We start from the raw sequence: 16,953 nt of genomic DNA, 5'->3' as shown, positions 1-16,953 counted from the left end.
TACGGAGTGGCTCGGTTGCTATGGGAACAGGATTCTCCCTACGATGGAGACAAGAGCACTGTTGCTGCGGGTGATGTCAGCGAAACCCTGGTTACATTATCCCAGCATCTGCACCACGAGGAGTCTGAGACAAAACAGGCACAACAAGGGCCACGGAAGGAGTATTATGTCTGATTGTTTCCTTTCAGGTGTGTGTACTGTATGTGTGACACAGCTAATGAGGTCACAGGGGAGACGGCAGGCTATGTGTAGAGGTGTGAATGTGTGTGTTATCAGGTCCATATGTTTGAATTCTTCTAAACGCAAATCTGTGAGGACTAGAAATTGAAAAGATTCGGCTCAGAGCAGTGAGTTTATGGAACAGACACATCATACTGTAAACAAGTCAACAACACAGATATAATGTTGCTTATTTATCTCATTAATGGTGTAAAACCTTTCTAGAAGACCTTAAAAATATCAAAAACTTTTCATTTATTTTACAAATACCCATAATTATAAGGGTGAATGAGTGTTATATTAGATAGATAGATGATTATATACTGTAACTTTAATATGTAATAGTAGAAGAAAGGATATACAATGACAGTGCCAATGATACAATGCACATTCGTAGCAGCAGCATTAGTAATAGTATTGTTTACTGTCCAACAAGCAATGTTCTTGCAGAGATTAAAATAGAATTTGAATATTGCACATCATCAAACCCTCCATCCCCAGTGAGAGGAAGGATAGAGTGGGAGGAGAATAGAGAAGTAGAGGGGAGGGATTCAATAACGTCAGCAAACAGGCATTCATACTTTCTCCCCATTTTCCCCTCTCTCTCTCTCTCTCTCTCTCTGTCTCTCTCTCTCTCTCTCTCTCTCTGTCTCTCTCCCTCTCGCTGTCCTCCCTCCCTACACTTTGTTTGTGTCGCTCTCTCACCTCTCTCCTCCTATACAGGGAAGTCATCCAATGCATCAGCCAACAGCTCATCCGGCACCCGCTCTTACTTTCCCCCTGCATCAGTTCCTCACTTCTCTCTGCTCCTCTGCTGACTGACACTTGTGCTACAGCTGCCGCCTCTCTCTCTCTTTTTCCTTCCTTCCTCTCTTTCACCCAAGTCCTCATCTTCAAGTCACCATGGTCAACAGATAACCGCCCGGCCGTCCTGAGACCATGGGTACCTGCCTTTGCAAAGGTCACAAAGGTCAGTGCCACCTGTTTGTGCGTCCACGTCCGTGTGTCTGATTGAGGGTCAGATCAACCTGCAGGAAGTGTTGACGACAGCCAGCAAACATTTGAGGAGCAGAACTGATTCAGAAAGTTACATCATGTTTTCCAGGGATAGTTGTGTTTGTGAAAATCAAGTAAATCACAGCAAAAGTTTGAAATTTTTATCTTGTGGCCGGATACAGGCAGGACCGACTGACATCTCGACAGCAGAGACGGAGGGTAAAACCACCTGAAATACATTAACAGATGTGAATCCATCACAGGAATGATTAGCATGTACAACACAAACTCTGCAATGAATGCATTCATCCAAAAACGTATTTATTTTCGTCTACCCTCTTGCAGCTATTCTTGATCTGAGTGAATCTGTTGCTTTAGAAACAAGACCGGGGGACAGGAGGTTGATGAGGGGGACTGTAAGGATCAGCGGAGGACAACAGTGGCTTTAGGATATGACAGCTCTATCCGAAGCTCATCTCCAACTTGTCGTGACTTGAAGATGTGACTTGGATTGCAATTTTTCTCTCTCATATTTGCCCTCTATCACTGTTTTCATGTGCTGTGGGTAGAAAATGGGTAGTGTTTGTTGCATCTCAAAAGCTCTCTGGCCTGTTTTAGGAAGAACAATCCAAATATCATAATAAGTAATATTAATAATCAAAATAAAAGTTGATTTGAAGAATAAAAGCTTTCTGTGATACATTCGAGCAAGCTCTTGTTGATATTTTGTCAGTGACATGACATTTAACATCATATCACATCGTACGTTTCAGTTATTTTCAGCTTGAAATCTGTGATGCAGTCTGAAAATATTTTTGTGGGACGGAGTCTGCTTTTGTTCAGGAAAGGTCCCTTTAAACAAGGTGGAAGGTATTGAGCGCAGCACTTTCAAGCTGGGAAAAAAGAGGGAAGGCAGCTGTGAAGCTACAGACAAACAGATAAGAGAGCAGCGGGAGTGTGTAGCTATGTGTGTGTGTGTGTGTGTGTGTGTGTATGTATGTGTGTGAGTGGGTGAGGGATTTAACCCCACAAAAGACAGAAATTGACTCAGGAATCATCATAGGGTTTCTTGACCTGCTAATAGCATCTGATGAGGCCAGAGACCAGATACAGCCCCATGCACCAGTCTGTGTATTTGCATATATATGTGTGTGTGTGTGTGTGTGTGAGTGAGTGTGTGCATGTGTGACTTAAGTAAATGGAAGGGTATCATTCCTGTTGATGTAGAATTTCCATAGCAACAGCCAACTGTCTTGATGAAACCTCGCAGGGGAAACCCCAAGCATGTGCTTGTATTCCTGTGTGTGTGTGTGTGTGTGTGTGTGTGTGTGTGTGTGTGTGTGTGACCTTTCTAATAATGTTAATTCTCCATTGCTTTGACCTGCACTTCATTTCCTCTTGTCATTCATATGAGCCTCATCACCATCAATTAGAAAGCAAATAGGCAGTGTGTGGGCCAGTGCCAGAGAGGCCCCCATTTAAATGACTGTATATGGATTCAACACGCTCTCTCTCCCTGTCTCTCATCCATTATATATGAGCCTCGCTCGACCCCTGACCTTTAGAGACGACTGAGTTTTCGCTTTAAAGACCACGGCCCCTGCCTAGAAACACACATACACACCGACACGCACAAAATAAACCAACACACCTGCACATTCAATCTAACATCAGCGTTTGTGTTTGATTCCCAACAGAGCTCCACCATCCCATGACAGTACTGCAGGAACAGACTGAGGAGGGTCAGCCATCCTCTGTCAAGGTGAATAAAATCCCTCATCTTCCTCCTGTAAGCAACATGTATTTGACTTTTAAGGTGTTGGTTCACCAGGATTACAATAATGGAACTACTTTCTTCCACAGAAGTAGTCCCTAAAAACTGTTGACAGTGTGTTCTGTGGATTATCCAGAGTAATGGGGAGACTGTTTCTGGAAAGACGTAGAATTTCTTAGATTTACAATTTCAAAGCTGTAAGCTGTAAATTGTATTGAAGTAGGGGTAGCAATCTTAGAGATAGACATCTCAAAATCTTTGTAAATAAAACCAAAACTATGTGCATGTCTAATTAGAAACAAGCTTTTTTGTGATGTGGATGAATAAAGCCTTTTAACATTTGTGTGAATAAGAGTGAAACAAGCAAAATGGTTCATAATGGTTGTCATTACCTGATTGTTTGAAAATGTTCTGGATTTCTTTTAACACAAAACAGCATGGCTTGGATTTAGCTTGTAATTTAATTATCGCTCTGTGATTTGTTCATTACAGAGTGAGATAAATGTTGCTGTAAGCAGGAACATCGACTCCATTTTACAGTTAATCTCTTTCACACATAAGCTGTTCAGTCTGCTTCTCAGTCAGGCTCCATCACGCTCTCCACGAAGGCTTCTGGAGTCACATTACATGCTGTTTTTTAACAAGATGATAATAAACTGGAAGCTTTTTCTATATTTGTGTGTTGTGAATATCAACATCTGCTATTAAAATTAATTTCACCAGCACAAATTCTCAAATATGAAAATATTGTAAGAAAGGCTGGAATTAGACATTTAACCTCGCATAGCCTATTTCAGGTAGAATTTGTGTATTTTTTTACTCTTTTGACTTGTGTTTGATATCAGTCGTTTTTACTCTGCTTTGCTACAGCTAATGTTATCCAGCTAAATAGTAGCCTTCACATTTCTAGTGAATCATTAGAAACGAGTCAAATGTACAAGCCGACAACACTTGTATCAAAGATAAGTAGAAAAAAGATTAACTAGCTTTACATACAAAACAACTACAGTTTTTGTTTTGTATTAAGCAGGTTGATATCTAGCTACTTTTAGCTAGTGTTGCCAGCTAGCTGGACAGCTTCTAGCAAAAGAAACATGGAACATATTACACACTGAAAAACTGTGTTATCAAAGAGTTTTACTAAAATTGGCCTCTAGTTGTACTCTTTTTCACACCTAGTGTATGACCACTGGGTGAATTACATTTACACCCAGCCTTTTTATAACTTTTTTATATGCCTATTAGCTATCAACGTTTAAAGCATTAAATCAAATAAATGAGCCAAACAATGTTTTACAAGGACTATTTAATGATACATGTCAGATATAATTATATTAAACAACAACTGTAAAACATTCATGGAAGTTTTTGAAATTGATTTTGTTTAGTAAAGAAGCAGTTTTACAGATGGAAGAACAGAGTAATGTCAAAGATCTCCTTGGTTTTGCAGTGATTTTGCTAATTTTACATTCAAGTGACTTTTATGCAAAACTTTGTCTGTAAAACTTAATTTGGACTGCACTCCAACAGTTTTTGGAATTGGAGTCATGCCTCATACACTAATATATAATCTTATACTCATTTGTATTCCCATTTTGCCTGCACCATCTTCTAAAAAGCTCTCAGATCAAGAACACTAAATCAATCAAGAGAGTGCAGTTTCTCTTTCCATGTTGAGTGCAGCTACTTTAATGTAAACACTATAAGGGTTTGAATTTAAAATAATCTCCTTTGATTGCAGTTCATTCAGGCTGGGCATGAAGGCTGCAGGGTTTCCATACGTGTTGGCGGTTATTGTCATTATTACCATTTTTCCCTAGAAAGAAAAAAGTGGGAAATGTGTGGGTTGAGTAATCACACTTAGGCTGTGATTACCAGAGGAGGATGTATGCAAATGTTCTTATGTGTTTTCTTTATATGCACAGTATATGAGTGAATGTTGTTTTGTCATAACCTCATAAATCTGCTCCTGGTGATTTGTACGGTTTAAAACTTCATTTACAGGATTAAAATGAGAAAAAAAGTGTTTTAGACATATAAACCCATTCAAAACCCAGAGGATATGTCAGAAATGCAAATAGACAAGCTAAAATTGAGCATTTTTCTTAGTTTCCACAGGTAATATAAACTTTTCACCTTAAAGATACTCTCCTACTTCATGTGCATCATATTGTGCAGGATGGCCAGACTCCTTCCAACGGCAATGTGGCAGACAAAACCAACCGCTACGACATTGGCGAGCTGGCCACCTCCTCTCTGATTGGTGAGATTGACTGGACACACAAACACACTCTCTCTCTCTCTCACACACACACACACACACACACACACCCACACACACACACACACACACAGGTTTAGTTCATGTTGTGTTTCATTGTGAATCAAACATATGAGACTGAGAAAAGAGCAAGCTGGGAAATTGCATTAGTAACCATGGGAGGTCAGTAATGTCATTTCCCTTTCTCTCTCACACACACACATGCAGTAACACCAATACACCCACACCGACACAAATAATCAAGGCACAAGTACACAAATATTTTCTTTTCTCCATTTAAATTTAGTCTCCACCTGTGACTCGGGCTTCCTCCTGTCTTCATGCCTACTCTTTTCACCCCTTTCCTTTCTCCATCCTGTGTCTGTCTGCCTCATCTAGACTGCTTCCCTGCCTCAGGAGGTTAATCATCTGAGTTAATGTGTTATGCCTTGCTGAACTTTCCCCAGTGAAGCTCTTTTATTACCCTGACAGTATAATTATGAAGGCCATGAAAATCTCATGAATATGTTAGATAAATACAGACATTCAGGCAGATGGCAAAGAGGCTGACACCTGCTCTGGGAGTGACAGAACCAACCCAGGAAAAAAAGGAGGGGAAAAAAGCTTTTTTAATATTTACTCAGTCTTAATCACTTGTCAGTCATCACTTAAATTGGCAAAGTGAGTTCTGGAGACTTGGACAGTCACAAAATGCTGCTGACAACCTAACTGCTCAAATCAGATCACACTGTGGAAACTCAAATATTATTGTACAAATATAATTATATGTAGAAAAATAGCATGCAGATATTATTGCTGCTTTTTTTCTTCCTGTATAATTATGTTTGATAGATTTTCAGGCTGATGTGATTCTATTAACTAGCGGCTCCTAGAAACTGAAATGATCATCACATCCCACAAATGCATTAGTGTTGGACCAAACAAATGAAATAATGACAGCTTTGCTGTTCTTACAGCACAGTAGTGGGACTAAACATGTAATGACATATAAATTAGTCTTGAGGGTGGCGCTACAGGGTAATAACAGGGTCATTAAAATCTAAGAGGTTTATCATAAATGTATTTATTCATACAATGAAAAGTAAAAACATTAATCCTCTGGGGATCGTGATTGTCCACAGAAGAGGATATTTTCTGTGTGTAAGTAGAAACTCTGGCCTGATGGTGGCACTAGAGGAAAATTTAGGTTCTGGGGACCATAAATATCAAGATAGTCACCTATCCAGTAGTTGTTGAGATATCTAGTTATGGATCTATTTTTTTAAAGTGTTGCATGGACGGACAGACTGATTGACCAATCAAATTCCACAAAAATGCGTTCATGTCGGGTTTTTTCGATGCTAGCAGGCTCAGCATGCCAATGTCAGTCTGTCAGTTGGTCATTAGTTCAATCCATCACTTTGGTCCAGATTGAAATGACTGAAATGTCTCAACAACCAATAGATTGATTGCCATGAAATTTTCTACAGACATTCATGGTCCCCAAGGATGAAGCTTATTGACTCTGGTCATCCCCTGACTTTTCACCGGGAGCCATCATCTGGTCAAATTGTTTTTTTTAAGGCTAAATACATGAACTTGGTAGACAATTTACCTGTCATCAGCAGCATTGTCTTTGTGAGCATGTTACTGTAGCCTGCTGATGCTAACATTTAGCTATAGTAACGTCTACACAGGCTGCAAAGAAAAGGCACCATGTTAGCAGCAGCAGCAGCTTCAGTAAAGAGTCATTGTCTACACAGGATGCATCCAGGCCCAGCAATGAGTGTAGGTCACCTGTGTTTATACAGCACCCAGAGTCCAACATACAATCACTGTACTTACATGCACAAAGCAGAGGAACATACAAGCATAAAAATATGCTTTGGGTTGTGGTTATGCATGTCAAGCATGAGCAGGTATGTGGCCTGCATGCTGTATTGATGAAAACAGAAGTGTATCTGTTCCGTCAGACGTGCAAGATGGACAACTGAAAAACATGGTTGAAACTCCTCCATGTAACAGCACTGTTTCATGTTTAACGGCGGTGTCTTACAGATGTCTTGCCATATTCACATAAATAAACACTTGGAAATCAAACTAACCACACTTTTTGGAATTATCAGAGAAAACAAATGACTCTTTCTGAGATTATTATCTCTTAAAGTCCCACATTGTTTAAATCCTAATTGCTTTTTTCACCATAGTCACCATGCAGCTGTGGTTATTTTTATTGTTTTGGTCAACCACTACTTGAAATCAACACAAGTTTCTTGCCAACAGGCGAATTAAAACACTTAGCCTATCAATTTCACCCCTTTCAGGATGTGATTAAATGTGATTTTCTTGAATTATTCCCACGTTGGCTCGTAAATAGCAAAGAGGGAGCAGAGTCACGCTTCACATAATGCAATATATGTCTGGTTTTAATAGAATTACTTATTCCTGGCTGACCCTTTGTTTACTGTGAACAACATTCTTTTTTCAAGCTTTTTGCTTGAACTTTTGAACCCATTCATCACCTGCCATATATGATTATTTAACTGCCATTTACTCTTTCAATCAGAATTCTTGTGATGAATAGTACCAACATATATCCACAATAATTATCTTCAATTAATAATAGCCATTCATTTCTTACAATTTTTCTGCAGCTTCTACTTTTGTGTCATATAGCTACAGCATGTCTATAATGGAAATTGTGTTTTTTTTTTTTTTTTTACCAAAAACGATTTGGTTTCCAGAGTTTCACACACACCTCTATCAAAACAGGATGCTTGGGATTCATTAACAAAGCTGCATTATTATTCATGATTCCCTTCACTGATTGATAAAGCTAATATAATCCATAATCTTAATATTTTATATTATCAATAGATCAGAGGACTGTGTGTAATTTGAAAGGGGTCACTTGTAGTGATTTCACCCAACTCAGCAGTTCTCAGCTCAATGGAGAGTTTTAGTGTCTTTCAACTCAATGTTTTGGTTTCACTGCCTGCAACATTACTTTTGGTTCGGTCTCACTGCTCTTATCAGCAATGTTTTCAGGCACAGCAGGCAGCTGTTTCCAGCAAGCTCTGATAAACATCTGCACACTACCTGCCCAAATCATAGAGGCGTCAGATCAGAAAACACTTCATATTTGTGGTTTGGCAGTGTGTGCACCAAGAACGTATTTTGTCATTTAATTTGTACAATTTCACCCTATCATCTTTATAAGGTGATAATATGTCAGTGTTGTGGTTACAGCTTGTTTCCACTGTGTCTAAGTGAAAATCATTTAACTCAGGGTTAAGCATTATGCTACTATCTAATGAAAATGTTTTAGTTTTCCCACAAACTTGTATGCCAAACTATTCTCAGATGGAAAAAACCCCACAATGAATCCAACCATTTATAGTCAGATATAAAAAACCCATTTATATATGGTTTATGTTGGAAGAGTATCAGGCCTGCATAGACACATAGTAGCACAGTAGATTAGTCTGTAGCCCCAAACACCCAAAAGTGTCTTAAATACTGTTTATTAGCTGCACTATACTACAAATCATTTCTAGCTTTATATGATTTGGTCACTTTCAAGATTCAAGAAGAATAAAAGGTATAAAAAGCAATAAATATAAAAACTGAATATAAATAGCAATAAAAGATATAAAAAGCAATAAAAGGTGCATACAATCATTACTCAGATATTGCACAGATGGTTCGATTGCACTGTGTGTGTGTGTGTGTGTGTGTGTGTATGTGTGTGTGTGTGTGTGTGTGTGTTATTTATCAAGGAGTCTTATGTCCTGAGGGAAAAAGCTGTTCCTCAGTGTGCTGGTGCGTGACTTGCACACAGCTGTGTGAACAGTAAGCCCAAAATATCCCATTTGAAAAACAAATGGGATTTTCCTGCTGTGTGCATATTACTTAAATAGATGCACACATAGCCTCCTCACCAGTGACGGTAGTTAGCCGGAGCAGAGCCTCATAACAGAGTCGTCACAGTGTGAACGCAGGGTGAGGCAGCGGTGGGTGTCACAGTGCACAGCAAAAGACAAAGAAGAGTCTCTAGGTGTTGGGCTCAGATGAAAATAACACATCGTGATGTTTTTCTCAGTTTCAATTAGCCCAGGCTGCCAACTCTCTTGGCACACTTCTCTTATTCAACTGTATATCTATTTCTCACTTTGAAACCTGCTTCCCTCCTCTTCTGCTTCTTACTTTTCTCATTTCCAAGCTTGTTACCCTATTCACCTTTCTTACTGATCTTGACATTTTTCTGCCTTTTTCCCCCTATAGTTTCTTACCTTAACCTTTCTTCCTCTTTGTCTTTTTCCACCTCTGCCTTTTCAACCTTTCCTTTTTTGTCCCTTCACATCTGTTTAATTTTCCTCTTCTGAAAATTGTTTCCTCGAGCCGCTGTCACTTCAACTCTTCATTTTTAAAGACCTGTCTACTCTTGTCTCTTTTGATTAAAAGAAATGATGACTTCTTTGTAGTTTTGGCCATCATTTCTCTGGGTTATTAATAACATTTTTCTGTTGAGATACAGGGACCCAGCACCTCTATTAGATACTGCTATAAGTCCATTTGGGGAAAGCATACAGTACTGTAGCAGTGTTATGAAACGTACAAGATTCTTCAAAATCGTCTTGGGTGCTGTTACAATCTGGTTCTCAATCCTCTCCAATTTGTTTTTTATGGAGCTCTACATCAGAAGGCAGCAGCAGGTCATGGTTCAGGTTATGCAAATCAGGGGTACATGCTCGCCTTTCAAGTATGAATTATGCAAAAAAATATGGGAAATCTTCTTGGATATAATCACCTCACGATTCTTCTCCTTCTCTTGGTCTCCTTTTTCCATTTCCACATCCCTGTTCCTAACTGTTGCATTTATTCACACTTCTCTTCCTTTCGATCAGTGCTTCACTTTACTGTACAACCTTACATATAGCCCATAACTTTATCTTTTTTTCACATTATCTCCTCCTTTCCTCTGCTACAACATTACAACACTGTATATCCCATCTTGTCAGCCAGGTTACCTTTTATCTAATCCACTTAATCAAGATGTATCCTTCCTTCTCCTCACCTTATTTAGGTCTGGTGGCCACGATAAAGGAGCACATCACCAAGCCAACAGCAATGGCCCAGGGGCGAGTTGCTCACCTGATTGAATGGAAGGGTTGGGGAGGAGGTGGCGAGGCCAGAGGAGGTGGGGGCAGTTGGAGTAAAGGAGGTGGAGGCTGGGGGGGGATGGGGGCCGAGCTGCAGGAGGATGAACAATTTTACTCCCAAATGACGGATGAGATTAAGGAAGCTCGCTTCGCTGCAGGTGAGACAGACGGATGAATTTAATTCATGAAAAACAAGATGTGGTCAGTGGAGATGAAGTGACGCTGAGATCCCTCTGGGCATTTTGTTTTTGTTCGATTGGCTTGTGCAGGAGGGACCATCTACAGAAATCAATAGACCTTAAGATGTCCTATGACAGTGACTCAAATCTACTGCACTTATTCAATTTCCCTTTGTGATGCTAAAAAAACAACAACAGGGGGTTTCAAGAAAAGCAATATAAAATGTGTTGGTGTGGCTTTTGTTCCTCAGGCGTAGCAGAGCAGTTTGCCCTGGCTGAGGCAGCCATGAATGTGTGGTCCATGAATGACAACTTAGAGCAGCCTTCCACCAGCTTGCAAGGTTTGTCACAAAAAAAGGATCATCTGTGTGTCACTGGAGCTTGTTTTTTTTTTTTTATCTAAAATTTCTCTTTTATTTCAATTTTAAATTTCTCTAAGGGGTCTAGTGCAAACCTTGTAAATCTCCCTGTGTCTGAATCCAAGTGAACCAAAAAAAACCAACAAAAAAACAAGGTAATACCAAAAACATTTCCACTACAATATAATAATAATCACGGTTTAACTGATTATAATGCCCTATTTTACCCAAAAGTCTTTGCAATGAAATTTTGTAGACATTTACAGTCCCCAGATGATGAATCCTATCAACTTCACAGCATAAATGCAGCTGAAGCTGATAGAGCACAGCGTAGACTGGTGAAAGTTGAGCCTCAACTTAAAGCTGAGCCTAACAAACGGAGTCTGATGTCCTCAAAAGGCCACCGTACAAAAGAAATACTCTTGATTTAGCAACATGTGATTTTCTTTGATGCCACCCTCAGGTCTTTACAGCCTTTTCTCCAATAGTGGTAAGGATCTGAGCATAGCAAAACTGACCATTTCTCATACAGCCAACAATTTTGTTTTCTGGTGCGATGATAATTACAGCATTACCGGGCATCTAGCCTGACTATAGAGTTTTAGTTTTGTTTTCAAATTGCTGTCCAGTGCACAAAACACTTACTGGCACGTCTGTTTTGCCCACATGATTACCCATACTCATTATTGTGTACCACTATCTCTTCGTGAACGCCAGTACGCACAAGTCTTTGGCTTAAAACTAAATATATAATCAATCCAAAATGTAAACTGCGGTAGAAATGTCCAAATATACCAAAAGACACACATACAATATGAACTACAGAAGAATCTGACAGAAGAAGACTGTTAAAATATCTCCATTGAAATTAGCTGCAACTGCCCTTATTATAAACTTGTTTGCTGCGACATAAATCAATAACCAATGCTACAAGTCATACTACTGCTGGTGACCCTTTCATGATCACACAACATATTTCAAGATGATTCATTTGTGTCACTGTTAGAAACAAGCCCTGACATTATGGTTGCCTTCAGTAACAGTCTTTTTTTAAATTTAATTTTCTATTTGATCACATTTTTATATTAGTTTTGCTGCAAGTATGTCTACTTTCAGTATTATAATTGTGCAAATAGAACTACTAGATTAAAGTTTGAATCCTTTATCCATATATTGTACATTTAAGTTCAAATGTATTTTATTATTTCACATATAATGACTTGCACATACACCCAGTATAAATGTATATGTATTTTTAAATAGAAATAGGTTCACATGGGATGTACAGTCATATGCTATAGAGCATACCATGCAGCAGCTGGTTCAGAAAACTGGTACCTTTAGTGTTCCAGTTTAAAGGGGACATATTATGCGTATTTCCAAGTCTATATTTATATTCTGGGGCTCTGCTGGAATATCTTTGCATGATTTACAGTTAAAAAAAACAGCCCCTCAGTTCAGCCTCTGTCTGAAACAGAACATTTTAGCTCCTGTCTCTTTAAGACCCCCCTCCCGAGGAGCTCACTCTGTTCTGATTGGCCAGCTCTTTGGAGCTGCTGAAGGCTATGTCAACAAACTATGAAAAAAGCTATAGTAGTAGGATTTAATTTAGTTTTCTTGTGCTTTACTCAAATACATCTGCGCATGCTCAAGCCAAAATCCAATCTGAAATATGGGAGTGGACAGCACAAACAACACATGGAAAAACCTTAGCAACAGCCTTAGCAACAAAGGCTTTGAACAGACGATCGTTTGTGGGCATGCGCGACAAGCCAGTGTCAGCTCGTCGGCAAGGTAGAAAAAAGTGTCTAAAGTGCATCTGTAGTATTTCTATAATATATATATATATATATATATATATGTGTGTGTGTATGTGTGTGTGTGTTTGTGTCTGTGTAAAAAGAAAAGTGACCCAGCTGTCACTGTTCAAACCATGTGTGTTTTCAAAAAGCAACCATTTGATTGATTATTTTATCATCACTCCGTAGCACAAAGCCACTTCCTGTCTCAGTTCCTGCTGGATGGTGGAAGCGTCGGAGTTCCCCAGCACCTGTACAGTATCCACGCCCAGACATATGGTGACAGCAGGGTGACCAGCCTGGTCCTCCCACCACCTGCGGACTCCATTTCCCAGACATCCAATGCTCAGCTGCAAAGAGATCGTCCCTTTGAGGACAGAAACACTGTGACTACAGAGGCTGCTGTCCGACATGTAGACAGCAGCTCGCTATCCGAAGATGATGTTTTTTATAACTAGGCTTAATGGAAAAAACAAGCCAACAATCTTGATGGCAATCTCTAAGAAGAGCCTGAGTGAGAAGACTCGGGTCTCAACGACCAACAAAGACTGACACAGACAATCTGCGAGATATCTCAAGAGGCAATTCCTCAAATGGCTTGTCTGGAAAGTTTGAACAGCCTGGTCTTCAGATACAAAGACTGGCAGACTCCAAGTTGCATTTTCTCCTTGGTTAAGGCATACACTTTTATGAATGTACATAGTTCCACTGTTGCATTTTAATTTTTTATTCAATGTACATCAAACACTTTCATATTATGTGTAGAACTTAACTGTGAAGGGTCAAACAATTCTGGTGCAAATATCTTGGTATAAAATATTGATTTTCTTATATGCTGTACAAGGTTGTCCAATTCTGTTTTTGATCCTTTTTTATTTTATATTTATGGATTAAAAGAATGAAATCTGTCAGTGAAGATGAATTTGGTTAAGGGGTGATAATGTGCAGTCCAACCAAAAGCTGTCTGAGCAGAGTAAATATCACCAAAGAAATTGAAAATGTGTCTCCTTTGAGATTTTTCATCTAAAAGCAAAGAGAAGAACTCTAGCGGAGAGAGAGTGTTCACCCAATTATCCCAACTATGATTAGCTATTATTCGCACTTTTCTATCTGAGAGCGATGTGTGCAAGGGAGCGGTGCAGAGAAAAGATGAGAGTAGGAAAACAGAAAGGGAGAAGGACACAGAACCTGTAAGTGTGCATGTAGTGTGTGCTCCTGCATGTATGTCAGCATGGCTGTGTGTTTGAGAGCAAGAGATGGTCGGAGAATGGAGGTGTTAGTGTTACCTGTCATGGCCATCTTTTAGCACAGGTTTACATAGAGTGAGGCTGTGCTATGTGGTGCATCACTGATCTTCCCCCCTTTTGTTATCTCACGCAACTCTGAAGGGTGTTGAGTTGAGGCGGCAACAACAGAACAAAAGACTGTGCATGGCTGGTATGATCATATCCATCATGAATCAAAACTCTTCAGCAGAACAGTCTACTGATTTTACTTTTAATTAGTGCTACAGTGTAGTTGCTACAAGATATTGTTAAATAACACAGATACACATTGTTGCTGACAAGCTTAAAGTTATTGCATTGTTTAGTCTTGAGATACTGTAGATACATAAAGGAAGAACGATTGTGTAATCAAAAACAGTATAGTACCTGAAGAGTCTGGAAACAACAGGAAGCCAGCAACTAAACAGGGGCCACGACAGCTTTTCCGAAGTGGGATTCAATTCCATTTAACTCATGCAACATGATTACAAAGTCGTGTTGCATGAGTTACTCAAATTTAACATCAGTCATCTCCTGACATAATATTCTTAAATGAATGAAGCCCTAAGTGCCATTTATCAACTTGAAGAATTCCCTAAAGCAGTGATTTCCGAAGTGTGGTCCCAAAGTTTTTAATATTCAATTTTGTAATTAAGTTTGAAATTACCATAAAATATTTATGATTAAATATTAACATTTTAAAAAGTAATCAGAACTAATAAAACAAAGCAATTATGACTTATTCTTCATTTATCTGACCTATTTTTGATCCAGAAGGTATTTTAAAGCTTGTTATTGGCAGGGAATTGTAATTGATTGATTAATTAATTAATCATTGGCAGGGAAAGAGTTAAAATGGAGCAGTGGCTATCAGGTGACAAAAGGAAAGCTGTTCATCATCTGTGAATCATCACAAGATCAAAATAAATCCATGAAAACAAAAAGAAGGATTCATAGAAAGTACTCAAGTGAGTACCCATTGCTGGGATTTACCAGAGGACAATCCCCTGCCTGTCTGTATGCTCGGAGGTGCTAGAAAACGAGGTCCTGAAACCATGCAAGCAAGGCCGCCATCTAGGAACTAAACATGGACAATATTCATCAGAGCCTAGAGATTTTTTTTAAAACAAGCTGAGAGAGTATCTGAGCCATAGGAAAGCAATTGAATCCACGTGTATCACTGGGAGTGACAATGCCAGGGCAGTGGAGGTGTCCTACTGAGTAGCAAAGCTGATTGCAAAAACATTTGGGTTGTGCTACAACCTGGTTTTACGAAGTTTGTACTAATGCCTTTTGCTGTCTCCAGGCAGCATCCACTGAATAAAGCAATAGCCCTTTCCACTCAACCAAGTCTGCCCTTGGCCATGACAGGCTTTGATTGGGCCCTGCGGGCCTATGTCACTGAGCCTGCCTAGCAATATATATACTATCACAGACTGTACAACTTCCCCTAGTACCCAGAATTCAGTTCCTGAACGGGTGTCAGTGAGGCCTGACTGTACACGCAACTGAAACTCCAATTCTCATTCGTAAAACCAGGGTTTTAGCACAACCCAAACGTTCTACTTCATTTCGAATTTGAGTTGGTATTAATGCCATATGTATACTCCCAACCCTTGCTGACACAAAAGGTTAGGACCACTGGAGATGTCTGCAGGCCCGGTGCAGCTGCTCATTAACACCTACCACTGATTGGATAGACTTGACATGGACAGACTTCAGTAAATAATGAAAAACATTATATGGCTAAGCTATATGGCTTACTCAGTACTATGCTACTAACAAGTGAAATAGGGCAAATCATAGCTACTAACGTGTGGCAGCATTCAAAACTGAATGAGCTACTGAAGACTCAGTCATATCAAGGCTATAAGACCTCACAAAGGTGTGTGGGGTGGCCCAAGAGGCAGCAGCAAACACATGCTGCACTGTGATGCCTTGTAACAATGCCCAGGAACCAGCCCCACTCCTAGTAGAGTGTGTCCTCTGACCCTCTGGGGGCACTTGTCCTGTTAGGGAGTAAGCCAAGGTGATAGCCTCCACTATCCAGTTTGACAAAGGATCTTTAGACAGGGCTTTGTCTGGGATCCATAACAAACAAACAATTGATTAGAGCGCCATAATGCCATATTGTGCTCCACATAGATGGAGAGATGAAACTATCACCAATAATAGGGCCATTTTTAAATAAAAATTTTAGTCCAACGTCTTGGAGAGGGTCAAATAGGGCCCTTGTCATAACATCCAGGACTGTAACCAAGTCCTAAGAAAGACTTAGAGAGTGGTTAGGATTGTGAAACCGACATCCCGCATAAACTGTGAGGCCAGAACATGGCTGCCTGGTGGCTTGCTATCTATCCCAACATGGCAAACCAAGATGGCAGCCAAGTACACCTCGAGTGTAGATGGTAAAAGACCCTTTTGTTGTAGGCTGTGAAGGAAGTACAGAATAACACTGATATTGCAGTGAAATGGGTCGTCATTCTGTTCAACACACCAGCGCTCAAATATTTTCCACTTGTATGAGTAAAGAGTGCTAGTGGAGGGGTCTCTGGAATTTTGGATTACCTCTACAACCTCTAGAGGTAAACCTTTGCCTAACAAATGTTCATACTCGGGGGCCAAGAAACTAGCTCCCATTTTTGAGGAGCTGGATGAAGATTTCTCCCCTCGCCTGTGTCAGCGGGTCGGTGCGCAATGGCAGAGGCCATGGCACCCCTGACAAAGGAGACTTGTGTTGGCCAGTGCGGGGCCATTAGGATTACCTGTGCCTTTTCCTCCCTCACCTTGTCCAGGACCTGCTGTAACAGAGGAAAAGGAGGGAATGCATATAGCTAGCTATTTGGCCAGCGGTGAGCTAGAGCGTCGTGACCCATGGGAGCGTTGTCATTCTGCTGCTACTTGTGGGTTATCGAATCCACAACAGGACCAACACGTTGA

General features: G+C 39.9%; 1 protein-coding gene across 1 annotated transcript; it reads left to right on the top strand.

Annotated features, from left to right (window-relative positions):
* The first annotated feature begins 883 nt into the window (after positions 1-883).
* On the top strand, positions 884-14,271 carry fam131c (family with sequence similarity 131 member C). The gene is made up of 6 exons (XM_044350616.1): positions 884-1,189; positions 2,913-2,977; positions 5,168-5,252; positions 10,336-10,569; positions 10,842-10,931; positions 12,938-14,271. The coding sequence occupies exons 1-6, from the start codon at positions 1,159-1,161 to the stop codon at positions 13,204-13,206; spliced, it is 774 nt and encodes a 257-aa protein (XP_044206551.1). The 5' UTR covers positions 884-1,158; the 3' UTR covers positions 13,207-14,271.
* The last annotated feature ends 2,682 nt before the right edge of the window (positions 14,272-16,953 follow it).

Source organism: Thunnus albacares, chromosome 5 (genome assembly GCF_914725855.1).
Source record: "Thunnus albacares chromosome 5, fThuAlb1.1, whole genome shotgun sequence".
In the NCBI taxonomy this organism is placed as follows: domain Eukaryota; kingdom Metazoa; phylum Chordata; class Actinopteri; order Scombriformes; family Scombridae; genus Thunnus; species Thunnus albacares.
This window is presented reverse-complemented; position numbering and strand designations above follow the sequence as displayed.